The sequence below is a fragment of the Scatophagus argus genome, chromosome 8 (assembly GCF_020382885.2).
Source record: "Scatophagus argus isolate fScaArg1 chromosome 8, fScaArg1.pri, whole genome shotgun sequence".
Lineage (NCBI taxonomy): Eukaryota > Metazoa > Chordata > Actinopteri > Scatophagidae > Scatophagus > Scatophagus argus.
Genome location: NC_058500.1, coordinates 5059566 through 5076198, shown reverse-complemented (window position 1 = coordinate 5076198; position 16633 = coordinate 5059566). Strand labels below are relative to the sequence as shown.

At 38.4% G+C, this 16633-nt stretch overlaps 2 protein-coding genes across 2 annotated transcripts; one reads left to right on the top strand and one right to left on the bottom strand.

Annotated features, from left to right (window-relative positions):
- Positions 1 to 520: 520 nt before the first annotated feature.
- Positions 521 to 5071, bottom strand: nemp1 (nuclear envelope integral membrane protein 1). Its single transcript, XM_046397793.1, has 9 exons — positions 4923 to 5071; positions 3902 to 4023; positions 3443 to 3659; positions 3287 to 3359; positions 3118 to 3211; positions 2902 to 3016; positions 2261 to 2486; positions 1846 to 2022; positions 521 to 1324 (listed from the first exon to the last, which is right to left on the bottom strand). Exons 1-9 carry the CDS (start codon positions 5029 to 5031, stop codon positions 1171 to 1173), a joined length of 1287 nt encoding a protein of 428 aa, XP_046253749.1. The 5' UTR covers positions 5032 to 5071; the 3' UTR covers positions 521 to 1170.
- Positions 5072 to 8417: 3346 nt separating this feature from the next.
- Positions 8418 to 15952, top strand: cd63 (CD63 molecule). Its single transcript, XM_046396492.1, has 8 exons — positions 8418 to 8561; positions 9352 to 9437; positions 13237 to 13425; positions 13535 to 13609; positions 13707 to 13805; positions 14038 to 14181; positions 15108 to 15191; positions 15529 to 15952. The coding sequence occupies exons 2-8, from the start codon at positions 9372 to 9374 to the stop codon at positions 15592 to 15594; spliced, it is 723 nt and encodes a 240-aa protein (XP_046252448.1). The 5' UTR covers positions 8418 to 8561; positions 9352 to 9371; the 3' UTR covers positions 15595 to 15952.
- Positions 15953 to 16633: the final 681 nt, after the last annotated feature.

Here is a 16633-nt window from a genome sequence, read left to right as displayed (position 1 = left end):
ATATATATATATATATATATATATATATATATATATATATATATATATATATATATATATATATATATAAACTGTGTCCTACATTGCTTGCTCAAGTAGATGCACAGAAATATTTGCAGCAAAATGTATTGCTGCAAATATTAATAAAGCAGTGACAGTATATAGTAATTTCTGCATTATTGTTATTATACAGCAGAAGCAGTACTACAATAGTCGTCTTATCTACAACAATACACTATATTCTATAAACTGATTGTATATGCTGTATATAACATCCCTATAATCAAAAGTAACCAGATACATGTAGTGTAGTAAAAAGTCCAATATTTCCCTCTGAAATGTAATAAAAAGCAGCATAAAAATGGAAGAACTCAGGTACCTCAAAACTGAACTTAAGTGCAGTACTTTGGCAAACGTACTCAGTTACTTATGATCACTAAAGAAATCCTAGCACCCACTGAAAGGTAAAACCTCAGATATTTGGCTTCCAATTCATCCTACACAATGATGTTAGCACATGTCAGAGCTCAAATATATTTTTTATTCAAAATACTTTGGGACACTTCCACTGATTTATATACATTAAAACGAAAACAGATAAATACAAACTAGACCTACGTTTTCCTCCCCGAGCAGAAAGCTTGAGCAACCACCCCCACATCATGCTGTTGTTCAGAGAGGCGAGAACTTAAAGACAAAAAAGTACACAACCCAGATGTTCCCGTTGCAGTTGACTGCAGCGAGCCCATCTGGAGCCTAAAGGCTGCAAACAGAACATGTTTTGAAAATTAAAAAGTAAAACCTTCTCTAAGATGTGAACAAAGACAACACAAACTACAGTCACACAGAAAATGCTCAAATGCTTTGACCACAAAGACCTCAATCGTTTCCCTGTATTTGTGACAATTTTGACAGAAGCCTTTGTTCCCAAAGAAAGAGAATAGATCTGGCTTCAGTGTGCATTTGTTGAAACATCACTTTGCCATTTTTGTGCTGGTAACACAACTGACAACACTGTTATGTCTGTGATTGTTAGTAATCAGCCTCCAGCCTCCACAGAATCACTCCAAGTCATTCTGTAAGTTTGTGAGGAGAGCTGCTCTCCAGCCACCTTTGTGAAAGGCACTGACAACTGCTTCTATATCCGTGCATCTCCCACACTGTGCCGTCTCACTCTGGTTTTATCATATGATCGTCTTCCTCCTCGTCATCTGTGTCGAAGAATTCGTCCTCAAAAAAAGATCCTCCAAAGCCATATTCCTGCACGTGGACAGACACCTCGTTTGGCATCAAGTGAGGGGACCCTTCAACGAAATCAGCAAACCTGTGGATCGAAGCAACAAATTCAGCAAATTTTGGCCACACTAAAGTGAAACACACACTTCGACTGTGCTTGAATATGACCTTGTTGTAAAGTATGATGTATCCAATACATTTTCATATGCCTTGAATTAAAAATGAGCATGTCCAGCTTGCTAGAGATAGTGAATCAATCACTGAACGAACATCAAATATTACCTGTTTATTGATGACTCAAGTAAGATATATTCACCTTATCTCAGCCCTCACTAGTCAGTCACACTACTGAAAAGGGGTTAGTACATTAATTACTATTTTTCAGCAACAAAGTAACCCTTAAAGCTACTATTCAAACTGAAGTACTAGAAATTGAGATGTGGGGTCAACCACGGATGCTCACATAGTGCTGGGGATATGATAATTATTAGAAATTATTCCGTTCTATTTTCATTAACACACGCTTCTGAATGAGCTTAAGAGGCACAACAAAGACATCATGTGTTTCAGCAAACAATATACTGAGGAACAGAGCATCACAATATTCACCTTTTTGGAGACTGAAGCCTGGACACTGTCTTCCACGGGCTGAACTCTGGGCTGTTACAGTATTTCCTAAGCTCCTCCAGGGCGCGCCGAGTCTCTTCTTCTCCCTCCTTCTGATATTCCTCCTCAGTCAACAGGCGACGAGGCTCCAGCTTCCAGTGGAAATACTGTCTGCTTTTCCTGCACAATACAACAATAAAGAAAGAATATTTATAGGAAATGAATTTGACTACTGGTTCTAAATGGAAAATGCAATTTCACTATTGTAGACTGGCAATTAGGTTTTTATATACAACAATAACAAATGGGGGAAGAAAAAGTGCCATACTTGTTCTCACACACACATGCTCACTGGACTTTCAATTTAATTTAGTACTGTACTCTTACGCCCCCTTCTGTCAGCATTACAAACACCCACCTCCATGCAACAACTACCAGATAGACTGGGTACTCCAGATGTTTGGAGAACAAAGCTGCCACGATGATGGCCAAGGCAACTTGCTGAATTTGAATCCCTAAATAAACCAGGAGCAGGCCACACAGCTGCAGCGTCCACGACAAAATGTTAATGCTCTTCTCATCCACCAGAGGACCATAACGGTAACACACAGCAAAACTGATGAATCCCACCACTGCTACATAACCTGACAGGCACAAACACAAAGACAGGAACCACTGACTTACAGTGTTTTTTAAAAAAGATAACCCAGTGCAGAGCAATGCAACATAAAGCCTCATGCTGAATTAGCAAATTTATCTACAGCCTCTGTAAGTTGTGAATCTGTGAGGCAGACGGGATACTGTATGTAAAATTAACTATGCATAATTAAGTACTACATGTGACAGAAAACAAAGAAACTGACTCCTGATTGCATTTCTTGAGGCAGTAGTCAGGAGAATAATCTGTACTGAGAACGTTGACAGAAATCTGCTGATTCATGTTAGAAATCTCAAGGTGACAAATATGACTCACTCGCTCTGTGGTATAAAAACAGCTACTTGTTAAACTGTACATATTTCACTATCTACATAAAGTTTGCGTTAACTGCGCATCTGTACCTAATGCAACATGCCAGTGTTCTCGCAGAATTATGCCAAGATTCCTGCAGACAAGCTGGATGGCGTAAACAGAAAACGACCAGCCACCAACAATCAACACATAAAACGGGCTTTTCTGCAAAGACAGCAAACACAAAAATTACAGTAATTAAGCGTGAGACCAAAGTGATTTGACCTGAAAAATCATGGATATTTGAGATTAATGAAATACCTTACCTTTGGCAAAAAGCGAGCCAAAATGAAAAAGAGGATGATGAGAGAGGCAATCATGCCGGTGCTCATACCAGCAGAGTAGAAGAAAACTTGACTCCTTCGCGTAAGGAGAAGACAGAGTTAATAACATACCATCAAATCTTAACAAAGGAACAGAAGTAAGAAAAACTACCTGCTGAGTGAGTCCGCAAAGACGAACAACAACATTCCAGCGAAGAATACCAAAAACAGATATATATCAAACTCTGTAAAGAAAATAAACATTGTGTTGGCCATGTAATCTGTCAATAAGCAGACACTTAAGTAGGACGACCTGCCATCCACTTACTGCGAAAGGGCTTGACGGTGTACTGAGTATTGTCATTCGGATCGATCTTGAAGCAGGTCTTCTTGCTGAACAGACTGATGTTAATAGTCGTTTCATTGTGCCGCTCACGTAACAAGCTCTGAAACCAGCCCCAAAAACTGAAGCGGTCCAGCTCCTGCAGCTCCTCCTCCCCTCCAACAGTTTCCACCTTAAAAACGTTTGAACTCCACACTTTGACCTGTCAGACATCTGCAGTTATTATGGACCTGATCACTGAGCTTTGTCAAAACAAATTGCAAGAATGGCAAATATATTCATGCAGATGTGTAAGCTTTAAACCACATTTGTAGATTTGTTGGAATTTCGCCCCAAGATTATTGACCAGGGGTAGACTGTAACAACGGTACTATTTCTTCAACATAATCTGATTATTTTACAATGGAGAAAGTGTATTAAAGTTCTGGATTTGGCTTAACTTACCTGAATTCTCGTCCATGTTTGCTTCCAGTTTGGTACTATGGAGTTCTCATAACAGAACCTGTTGGACCCTGATACGACATACGTCTCTCCATCCTGAAGGTCAGTTACTGGATGTTTCTTACCTGGGTGTGATACGAAGCATGTACGTAAGAAGAACATGTAACATGAACAAACGGAACAATATCCATTTCTTGAAGGGATTTACTTAAATATTTTAAGGGTAATATTGGCTTTATTATTTTATTTTGCTTGTCAATAATAATAAGAAGAAGAATCACTTTATTGACAGTATATATATTTTTACATACACTCACTGAAATCGTCTTCTGCATTTGACCCATCCTTAGTTGAACACACATGCAACACCCGGCAAATTACATGCAGTGAAACACACACAGGAGCAGTGGGCAGCATCAAGCACCCGGGGAGCATATTGGGGGGTTAAGTACCTTGCTCAAGGGCACATCAGAAAACTGATGCATCACATCTCAAGAAAAATACATTATAAGCTAGATAGCTAGATAGAAACTTTATTGATCCCGAGGGAAATTCAAGACAATTCAAGCTAAAACAAATTAAACAAGCAAATATTACAGGATTGACAGATGTCGTATTTTTGAATAGTGATTGTACTGGTTAGAAATGTACTATACAAGCCTTAAAGCTGGTGTTCCTTTCACGGTGTGCTTCAAGGATGCAAAACAAGTTTCTGATTAGTGACGCACCGATTAATGGGTTTGAAAACTCAAACAATGTTAAGGTTTGTGCTAACCTCAAATCGACAGCAACGAAACGTATTTTAAAATTTGACTAAATTTCTCCCTTATACGGCGGAGGAATCTGAGACTAGGCCGCAGTGACCGAGCTATGAGAATAAGTGGCACAAAGGCTTAGCATCAAGAAACTTCTGTAACGTTACAGTTTCACAGACCAAACACAAGCTAACATGAGTTAGCCTCGGCTGCAGTGCTAGTTTAAAATACGTAAATTAACGAAAGTCTCCGTTGTGGCTGCTTCTTACCCGTATCCTGACGTGAGGTTTGAGGTAAACAAGTAAGCAGCACTGTGAAAACAACTAATTTAGCACTTCCAGACATAAAGCCGTTTGTCATTTTCATGCATCCCGCCATGATGATAACGTCGCATCCCTCCTCTTATGTTTGGTCCCGCCCCTTCCTGCTGCGGCAGCTTGCTTGAGTTACAGGTCGTTCAGCCAATCACAAAGTCGGACTGGGTGTCGTCATTGCCAGTGTACGTTCAACGTCCGAGTATTGCTAGAACGACGTGTATACTATGTTTACAATAATCGGCTTAAGATTTGACGTTTTTGCGCTCCACCACAAATACAGCACATGCCTGTAAATGAGAGAGAGGGTTTAAGAAAAGCATTTCTGGAGATAAAGTTTACTTTCGGGATTTCTTTAAACTTCTACATATCCCCTTATTAGTCCATCAAATGTGCCTGATTTTTATCTTTAAAATTATTTCATGTACTTGTAATTTTTATTGCTCACGTGAAGACAGTGCAGCCCAGGTGGAAAGCTAAACCAAATCCACAAATTCGATCACCTGTAGTTTGTCAATGGTGGAGTAAGTCATTATGAGGAGACGTAGCTCTCTTAATACTCATAATAAAGTTTACCCTGGATGTGTCCTATGAAAACACAGTGATGGGCAGTGGTGGAAAGTAGATAAGTACATTTGCTAAAGTACCACAGTTAAGCAGTTGGGATACTTTATCTGAGTCTTTTCATTTTATATTACCTTACTTCTTCTCCACAACATTTTGGAGGCAAATGTTTGACTTTTAACTCCACTACATTTATTTGAGCTTTAGTTGCTAGTTACTTTGCAGGTTCAGATGATTAAAAGTAAATAGAAATCAACCAATAAATTATGATGTGCCATTAAAGATTAAGCCACCCCACAAGTAGCTGGAATTTGCTTCAACAATGAACACATTTATGCCTTAGTAATTACAGTCCAGGGATATCATAAAGAACATTCTGAAATGGGCCATTCTGCTTACTGACTACTTTTACTTGTGGTACTTTAAGTACCACAAGCTCATATATACTCATACTTTTGTACCCTTACTTAAGAATGCAGGACTTTTACTTGAAACAGAGAGTTGTTATTTTCTAGCATTACTACTTTCACCAAAATGAAATATTTTGGGTATGAGTATTTGCTCCACCACAGGTGATGGGTGTAAGAATTAGTGCTACCACAAGGTGGCAGCTACGAGCCATTTAACTCAAATTCGTATGCTGAGATTAGAAAGGAGACATGTAAAACCCTCACACCTTCTTTTCCAGCCATGCTAGTGACTTAGATCTAAAGGTCACTCGGTTAGTCCACAACTTTGCTCCAGACTTAAATGCCTTAACATGAAATTTTATACACACTTCCATGATACCCAGAGGATGAGTCCTAATAACTTTGGGGTTCCTCTGAGCCATAAGTAGAAAATATCCATACCCCTGACATCACATTTTTGTTTTCTGTTCAAATGTCTCAGCAATGATAAGATGGACTGTCATGGAATCTGGTACAGATATTTGTATACATCAGAAAAATGAATAAATCATTTTGATTTATTCATTTTTCTATAAATTTAATAAATTAAAACAAGTTTAAGACTGAAAACTAATGACATTCTCATCAGCCTCAGCAAATTAGTGGCAGCAATGTTAAACTGAGATCAGAATCAGCTTTATTTGCTAAGTACGTGTGACCATACAAGGACCATACAATTTGACTCTGGATTTTTTCTCTCTCCTGTGCACCATACAAAATACAAAACAGCAAATAATAATAATAAAAAATGAAGAATAAAGTATTTACTAGAAGAAAAACAAAAGATGGTGAACATAGTGAGAAATGACAGCTGCTAAACAACAGAATGCTAGTGTTGTCACTGTGTGCACACTGCACACCACCCTGACACACAGGCTTACGTGGCAAACATTAGGCTAAACCACACAACACTGCATTTCAGCCGTGTTATCGCTGTGAGAGCACAGTTTACAGAAGGTGAAAGCTTTCACATTTGACTGTGAAGTGCAGTCAGTGGTGCTGTTAGATTAGAGAATGATGAAAGTGAAACAGACCCTGAAATGGGTGTCAGAATAAACAACCATAATACTCATCGACCAGTCAAGTGAAAATGGTATTTCTTTATTAATGACCAAATTCAGTTCCTGAGCTTGATTTGAAGTACACAGTGAATGTTTTCTTGTTTTGTTTTGTTTTGTTTTTAACAGTACATCAGGCTGATATTATCAGTCCATTATGATAGGCTCTGGGATATGGGTAAGTCAGGTGTTTCTTTTTTGATACAGCTGTGGTACAATGAGTCTAGTGATTACAGTGAGATTAACTGGGGTCAATGATTTGATCTACTGCACTGATCTTAACAGCATTTATGGGTGAAAAAATGCAGCGTGAATCAGAGGCCTGTTAGACTGATGTTACGCGGATTACAAGAAAGTCACCGCTAACAACAACAACAAACAAAAATCACTTCTTAATTTGTATAAATCTGTCTCCACTGATCATTGGTAAGGAATGAAAAAACCATACCATAAATAAACCATAAAAACTTTGTGTAGATAGTTTACTTTTCCTTTAATGTGAGGCCATAACATACTTACACATCAACATTCTCGATGCTTACTTTTTAAAACTTGAAAGCTCATTTGAAACGTCTCCTGCATTGTGACAAAAAACTTGAGCAGGTCGGAGAGTCGTTTGAGAATATTGCACAAGAAGACAAGTCACTCAGCAGTCTGAGGATGTTACTCAGTGCATTTAAGAGGAAATGTTTGAGAAACTGGGTTGCTTGTAGACACACTTTCGACACAGGATCTCATTTCCTATGACTCTAACAGAATTTGAATCACCATCAATAATTATCCTGTTTCAAATTATGAAAAACTGCAAATAGGTGGAGATGAGCTGTATTTCACCGTGCCTTCCAGTACTGTTGCATAGTATGCTGTTATGGACAGTGTAGTTAAGATGTTTTAATCTTTAATCATTCAAAAACCTGTCATGGTATGACTCAGCTTTCATTCTAAATGCACTATTACTGATAGTATTTGTTTTAGTTTTACTTTTCATTTAGGGGGAGAGACCCTTTCGCTCTGAAATCAGGTTAAGTACAATGTTAACTGCTTTACAGTCATAAGTGCTGTTTGTTATAATATTCCAGATACCCACTGCTTACCTGTCATCTGATTTTTTACTGTGCCACTGCAGGGTGAAAGTAACCCTCCCACCAAAATCTACTTTTATTTTTTAAACCTAATTCAAATGCATGACTATGACATTACTACAAATCCGAACATAAGATGTGTATGAAATTAGGGAAACAAGATACTCATAAAACGACATTTTTCAAATTAAAGGAAAACTCCATTTATAAATCACAGTGGTGAAATATAGCTAAGTAAATTTACTCAAACACTGCAACACGCAGGAGTTGTAGGTTTAACGAGGTGACCCTGAAGGCTGCATATGAAGTTATTAAAAGGAGAAGTGGTGGAAGAGGTGGGGAGTAGCTGAGGAGGCGAGGGAGGGACTATAAACTGCAAAAGTTGGTAAGAAATTCCACCACATCGTCGTCTTCGCTTCTTATCGCACGTTACTCTCAAAGGTAAGTGAATACACAGAAAAACATGGCGAACTTTAAGTTTGATCAGTCACATTTTGGAACCTTAACGTTCGCGTCACAGTTAACTATGCGTCTGTTCACAACAACAGTAGCCAAGAGGAACAGGACGGTCTGTGTCGACAGACGTGGGAGAAACGCGTTTGAAACTACTTAGCTGTTTGTGTTTATGTAAGACTAATTTAATTGTCGCACTCTAATAAATTAAGTTTAAGAGAGAGCGCTCCGGTTGATGTAATTTGGTTTGCGACAAAGCTGGTATTGTTACAAGCTAGCGGTGATTAACGGTCCGGGTCAGGGCTGGACAGCCTCCGGTTTTTCCTCAAAAACCGCACTTTTGACTAATTTAGGGCGCAGGCGATGTGTCGTGTAGGCCGACATTTTTTATTAAAGTACAACCCTTGCCACTTTTTGGCGTCCTGTTTACTGTTTACAGAGTAGCTGGCGGCTGCACCTTTGTTTTGTCGTTTAACGTTAATTTTATTGTGGATACGTGTCGCCGTCTGGTCTTACGTCCAGTTGAACAATGGGAACGTGTGTGTGCTTCACTGACTCGGTTTACGGATGTGATGTTGATGATAAATAAAATGCGCACTTTGTCACAGATGTCCTGTCCACCGGTCAAGGCCTTTTATAGTAAAGGCACGTATCAGCCGGGTTCCCTCTGAAAATGGCTCGGATATCCCGCGATGCTGCAACCCCCAACACAACTGATCAAACTTTGCCTTGAAAAAGTGAGATTTTAACAACCTTTTTTGCTTTGTTTTTGGTTCAGGAAATTGATCCTCATCAGCCATGGCTGTGGAGGGGGGAGCCAAATGTGTCAAGTTCCTTCTTTTCTTTTTCAACTTCATTTTCTGGGTGAGTTGCAGCTAATTATGTCCTTTCTTGTTTACAACAAAACTCTCCATCAGCACCTAAAAACACAATGTTCCCAAGAAGTAAAATGAGCTTGTTGAAGCCAAACTGAAAGCAACAAGCCGGCGTGCAGGAAATAATGCCTGATTATGTGGTCTGGTGTAGTTTGTGTTATCAAGATAAATCAGCTTTTCTTTTTTTTTTTGCCTGAAATATTTCCTCTGCTGGACCCGTTTTGTGGCATTATTCATTACTGCATGACTTTGAGCATGAACTCTGTTCTTACATTACGGGTTAAATCAGCTGATGAGCAAACACACCCACAACCTACGACATCTTCCTGATGTTTTACTGGTCCTCATATGTAATCTGGGTCATAGGTCTGTTTTATATCAGATTTATTGTAGTGTGGGGGAGCGTAAACATAAAACACGGGACAGGTCAGATATCCTGCACTAATGCGGATGTTAACCTTTTGGCATTTTCTTCACTGTGTGTGTCTGAGAGCTTTAGAAACGGAGGCGGCGATGATGGAATGTGAATCTTATGACCACATTTTAAAGTGTAACTGTATCATGTGACTCAAACAGATCAACACGTTTTCCTTTTTTTCCCCTCCCACTCCCTCCTTTCCTGACACATTGCCACCTAAAGCTTTACACAGTGGTGACTGTACTCAGTACGAATCTGATGATCACCTCCCACACGACAGGAGGAAGTACTGTATGACACAGATACTATTGTATCTACTCTGTCTACATTTTAGTACATCAGCTAGCTGTTACTTTCATTTTTGATAGATAGATTTGGATAACACATAAATGATAGCGTAGGTGTAAGCAGACATAAGTGTTCATTAGTGAATCCAGAAGAAGAGACTGACAGATAATGAATATTAATAGAATAAAACTCAGTTGTAATCAATTAAAATGCTTTTCATAGGAGAAATTCTAAAAAAAAAAAAAAAAAAAATCTAATCATTGACATTAGTAAACACTTGTCCTAATATCTGCTAACAGCTACATTATAGAGAGTTATAAGCCATTGTTTAAATAAATGTTTATATACTGTTAATAAATAGGAAAGGTTTAAGTAATTGTTTGGTTAGTCTCTAAATGAGATTTGTCTGTATAATCGAATCTATATTCCTCTACATTACTTAAAATCTCAAGACTTAAATAATTGAGTATGAAAATGGTTACTGATTTAATAATTATTCCATTGCTAGATATAAATGTTTAACCTGTAAACATTTTAATAAAAAGTAATGTCAGTGAAGAGGAAAAAGATAAAAGAAACTTTTATTTTTATCACTCTGTTCTATTGTACTCTCTCTTATTCTGTTTTTCTGTTGATGTGACTGCCTTTGTCCCGTTCTCTCGCTCTGTTCACCCCTCTGTGTTTTCCTACGTCAAACATTAGAAGCCTATTTGACTCATGCTCAAATATTTAAGTTGGTGCTGCCAACAAGGAGAGGTCTTCCAGCTTGACATGGATAACATAACACGCTGGGCGGATTGTGTTGTCTGACATAAAGGCTACTGTCAGACCTTCAGTGTAAATGTCGATTTTTATCCCGGTACAGGAATGTCTGTTCATTTTACTTACAAGTTTTCAACACGGTACGAGAACAGTGCAGAGTAGTAAGACCAGTTTGGCTGGTGCCAAAAGGCTGTGGTTCCTGTAGCCATTTGTTTGCATCAACTGATTACTGCTTTTTCAGTAGATGTATAGCATAAAGACAGAAATGAAGTTTCAAGTGACTTGTCAGCTAATCTCCTATAATAACCTTCAAGTGAATTTATGCGTCTATCCTGTGCTACGTCCTGTCAGGATGTGTTTGTTTTTGCACGGTGACGTTTGCAGTTACGGTGATAAAAAGGTTAATAAATGATCTTTGACTTACTTACAAACTGTTTCAACAGCATCATAACTACATCTTTTGACTCGTTTGTTGCTCTAAATGTGACCATTTGCTGCTTTTTTTTTTTTATTTTATTTTGTGATAGTAAAATTAATAATTTGGACTGTTGGTCAAACAAAACAAAAAAAACAGAAAGTTGAATAGGTCATCTATGGTTAAGTGTGAAGGGTATTTTTCCACACTTTTATGTACTAAACACTTGATCAGGAAATAATCTGAAGGTTAATGAACATTAGCTCTGTTTATCATTATGCTGTTACTGCAGCTTTATACTAAAGTTACAAATAACAACAAGTCCAAAGTCTCACCAAAGTATCAACGTACTTTAATTTTTTTTACCACCCTTTAATCTATATTCATGTAACTTGTTGGCCAGACACCCTTGATGTATCATCATATACGTTATATATACAATATGACTAAAAAAATGACTAAACTACCAATTGCAAAATGTCACTTGCTGACTGTTTTTATGCCGATGGACTTATTGGTTAATCGACTAATTGTTCTAGCTCTGGTAGCTAAATTAATTCCTGCCCTGTGAAACCAAATCCCTTCACTGTTGTCTCCATCTTGAGTCGACTTCCTCCTCCCCTCGCAAGATAGCCCTGTCAAAATAAAGGATATGCCGTTCACTGCAATGTTTGCTTTAGAGCTTGTTGATCCCAACTCCCAATCGTGGTCCAGCAGTTCACCCACGCAAAGTTTGCAGAAGGTCTAATGAAATGCTGCTGTCGGCCCACCCGCAGCAATGACACACCAATATCATGTTTTAACATCTGATCGTTAAAGACTGTTGCAACTTCCTTCCATCTTTTTAGCATTAACGCTTACTCATTTGGTTTGAGTGAGAGGTTCATGAGAAAATAAAGAAATGTTCAAAGCATATAAGTAAGTGAATATCCAATTGTTGAATATCTCTGTTAGAACTGAAATATTTTAACGAGAGAGCCATGTATGTTATGTGTTTTTATTTCACATCTTTAAAATTTCCAGTAGGCATTTTAACTTTTCTTTTTCAAAAACTGAGGATGGCAGTGTCGCTCCACCGCGGACTGAAATATCCCAGCTGTCTCAGCTATCAGATGGATTGTCAGATTTTCGTGGTCCCTGTGAAATGAAATGTATCCTCCTCCAATTACTTTTCATTATAACCACCATGTAGTCCAAATTTCAATGTATTTAGTACCTGTGTAATACTAAACTAATGACAATCCATCAGCGTAATTCAGCACCAGCAAATGTTAGCATGCTAACACACGAAACTAAGGTGGTGAATATGGCAAACAAACATGGTCGACATCAGTATGTTAGCATTACCAATGTGAGTGTGATTGCTGACGTAACATTTAGCTTAGCACTGCCCTGACAGAACTAGTGTGGCCGTAGACCCTTCATGTATTTTTGTTTTTGAGGGTTCACATATTCAGACAGAAAATTCAAGTATAAGTAGAGTTGCTCAAGTTAATTCAGACATCCAGTTTAAATAAAAAATCTCTTCAGGCTAAAATATAAATATATGTATACACACACATACACACACACACACACACACACATATACATATATGACCTGAACACTGAACCAAATGAATTCAGGTCAACATCAGAGTTATATTTCAGTGTAATAAATTCAGTAGTTTTCAGCATTAGAATAAGTATTTGGCAATGGTTTGATTTTAAAATTAGGTATTCATTTGGTTATAAAACTCACAGTATTATAGCCTGTACTTTAGTACCATTGTGTTACCAGATAATCAGATAAAACATGCACAGTTTCTGCTGTATGCTCAAACCAAATAAAACATGCTCTTATTTCACAACAAGCAGAAATTATCCGACAGGTTCCACCCTAAAATAATCTTACTCTTTTCTGCAGTTATGTGGCTTAGCATTGATTGTCGTGGGAATCCTGGTTCAAGTGGCTTTGCATAAAACCTTCATGATCCGAGATGCGTCAGCCTCGGGAGCTCCCATCGTCCTCATCGGAGTTGGTGTGGTGATTTTCTTCATCGCCTTCTTCGGCTGCTGTGGTGCCTGGAAAGAGAACTACTGCATGGTCACCACGGTAATTCAAGCAATGAACCTGTTAAACACACTTTATTAATGAATGATGTGTGTAAACTTAAACTTAACCTTGTTTAAACATACGTGGCTAATTTGTCTTTTCCTCTCAGTTTGCCGTCTTTCTCTCACTGATCATCATTGTTGAGATTGCTGCAGCAATCGCCGGCTACATCTTCAGGAACAAAGTGAGTGTGGAATTTCACTGTTTTGTGTATTTCATCAAAACCCTGCAGAGAATTCGCTTTTTAAAACTAGGCTCCCCATGTTATGTCTCCCATCTAGCTCTCAACTGTGGTCCAGGATAGTCTCACTGAAATGATTTCCAGTTACAACAACGGGACAGCTGAATTCAAAGACACTGTGGACAAACTGCAGGAGGATGTGAGTTTGGTGTAAACTCCCTTGCTAACTGTTTACTTACTCTGACAACACCTTCACATAACACTGCTGCGTCCTGTTGGTCGGTGCCGTGTAGCGTGACACTGTTTTTCCTTGCACTGTCTGTTGACACATTATGTCCCTTAACTGCACGCTCGTCATGTGTCCATTGCCAAGTCTTGTAGCTAGCATGTCCATGTTAAATCTTTTTCACCTGACTCATTTGCTCCTCCAGCTGAAATGCTGTGGCGTGAACAGTTCTGCCGACTGGAGAAACTTCAGACCCGAAGGGAACTCTGTGCCAGACTCATGCTGTGTCAATGTCACTAAAAACTGCGGACTCGGGACCATGACAGACGCTGCCAAAGTTCACCAGAAGGTAAACTCCCAGTGGCTGATGTGGTAATTGCGAAGACTGCAAACATGAGATTTGGTTAAAATTAGAAAGCTTGTGTCCTAATTGATATGGCAACACCCATGATTACTGGTGCTAACAACCAGGGTGATTTAATGCTACAGCATACACTCACTGAGCAGCTACTTTGTCTGACATGCTGCAGAGGAACTGTTGTCTCTATTAGAGGGTAAAGACAAACAAACTCAAGTTATTTTAATAGAATAAGCAGACTTTTGCCAACCATGTCATCAACAGCTGTGATATGACTTCTTGCTACACACAGTGCGAGTATTTTCCCACACAACAGCAGGGCACAGTTAAAGGTTTGTTACACATTTTTAATGAGCGACTTCAGTTCATTTTTATGCCTCCATGCCAAGCAAAAGTCCTTTCCAGAGGGGTAACGTTTTCAGTTCTCCATCTGGTCCTCCCATATTTGAAGTGATAACTTCCATGTTGGCCTTTTAATTAAATAAAAGTCTTCCCCACATATGCATATGGAGTGTTACATGAGTCTGGACACACATGGATGTAAAGTCAGTAACTATATGACTGCTTCACAATAATCAGTTGAATGATGCTCATGTGAGGCTGCGGAAGAAGGAAATGTGGGTTTGAGGGTGATGTATTGGTCAGGCTTGAGTGTGAGGCGGAGGTTGACTTTGCAGTTCTACTATGCTTTTAATCTTAACGCTCTCACAACATTTTTTTTCTCCCACTGCAGCAGGTTAATTTCAGAGAAAAAAAAAACAAATTAATTGACTATCAACTTTATGTTCAGCACAGGAAAAGGTCAAACAAACAGGCCAAAGAGACGCAGTTAGCTGAGACTAAAAACTAAAGCATCTTAGATAAGACACATGACTCCAACTTTAGCATGACCACGTCTCTCTTTTTCTCTTGTTTAGGGTTGTCATGATGCTGTGGAGGCTTTACTGAAGAAGAACATCCAGTGGGTCATTGTTGCAGCTCTTGTTATTGCCTTCCTGCAGGTGTGTAACATCTTTAGAAACATCATCTGGCTTAGTGCAGAACTCCCAACTAGCTCATTTTATAGTGTCTTATACTGAGACCTACTAAAACAGTTCCACTTGAGGCATAGTGTTACTATTGTTGTATTAATGTATTTTAATTAATTTTTGAATTGATCTGTTTTATTGCATTTTGTCTGTCATGCCTGGTGGTTTTATCTTTCCTCTGACCTCTAAAGGCTTCTCAACACAGCATTTGAAAAAGTTCTAGTACGTTTTATTATATGCCTGTGGGAAAAAAAAATTAAAAAATCACATAATATCTCACAAACTCTGTCACCTCCCTCTTGTTTTGCAGATAATGGGCGTTGTGTTCGCCTGCGTCTTGATGAGAGGCATCCGCAGCGGCTACGAAGTCATGTGATTCAGATTCACACCTGAGAGGGAGTTGGCTGTTTAGATCCCCACTTACCGGGACCTTCATTTCAAAACTTTTAATGTTCATCTTATACTTTGGACACAATGCACAGAACTATGTATTTTCCCTTCTACTGATTTTGGATTTTATTTTCATAGGTCAACAATGTCTCTGCTTTGAGAATGTATAAGCATAGAAGTTCTAATTCATAGAAAAGATTAACATCCACTTTAATGTTTGTTTCCTGTAATTCGGGCCTCTTCTACTTTCGCAGTTCTGTTAAGAGATTTGAGATCCTATTTGGGTGCCAATTTTTTTTAAGTTTTGCTGGTTTTTATCGTTATTAAACACTCTTTAAATTACATGGAATTTTCTTTGTCTCTTTAATTCAAACAGGGAAAACAAATGCACCTTGAAGGTATTTATTTCCATTACAGAGTATATAATATTGGCAAAGCAACACAGCATTCAAAACCTGTTTAGCAAACAGTCATATTGTAAAATAAATCATTATATAACTTTTGCAAATCATATTTCAGAAGTATTGTGCCAGTCCTTGCGAAAGGCACAGGAAGCAAATGACATTTCCTACTATTTCCTATTCCTATACTGTGCAGAACCAAAGACCAGCACAAAGGATGTGCACAGCATTCCCTCCTCATGAAATGTGGTCTGATCAGGATAAGTTCATGTCATTTTAAGCCTCGGGAGCAGCAACAATAACAAAAAACATCAAGTAAACGATAAAGTGCCATCACAACTCTACAGACAGCCTGCAAATGCTATGATGTAATCTGCAATATCAAGTTTAGCTTGTCATCACACAAACAAGCCTGAATGTCCTGTTTTCTTTTGTTTTTTCAGTCTCCATTTAGGATAAAGTTTTTCCTTTAACAAGGTGCCTTTGTGTAATCTAGTGATCTTCTGTGTTAATCAATTGTTCTGTATTTGACAAAATGATGTCCTTCCACATAAAAATTCAGGCTTTTACAGGTCATCCATAATTTTTCCCTGATTAGTATTATTCTGCTCAGAGAAATAACAT

Coding starts and splice junctions, on each gene's coding strand:
- nemp1 (XM_046397793.1), bottom strand. CDS start 5,031: ATGGCGGGATGCATGAAAATGACAAACGGCTTTATGTCTGGAAGTGCT. Junction 3,017..3,117: donor TGGCTCGCTTTTTGCCAAAG/GTAAGGTATTTC, acceptor CTGTCTTTGCAG/AAAAGCCCGTTTTATGTGTT. Junction 2,023..2,260: donor CTGGTAGTTGTTGCATGGAG/GTGGGTGTTTGT, acceptor TGTATTGTGCAG/GAAAAGCAGACAGTATTTCC.
- cd63 (XM_046396492.1), top strand. CDS start 9,372: ATGGCTGTGGAGGGGGGAGCCAAATGTGTCAAGTTCCTTCTTTTCTTT. Junction 9,438..13,236: donor TTTTCAACTTCATTTTCTGG/GTGAGTTGCAGC, acceptor TCTTTTCTGCAG/TTATGTGGCTTAGCATTGAT. Junction 13,806..14,037: donor TGGACAAACTGCAGGAGGAT/GTGAGTTTGGTG, acceptor TTGCTCCTCCAG/CTGAAATGCTGTGGCGTGAA.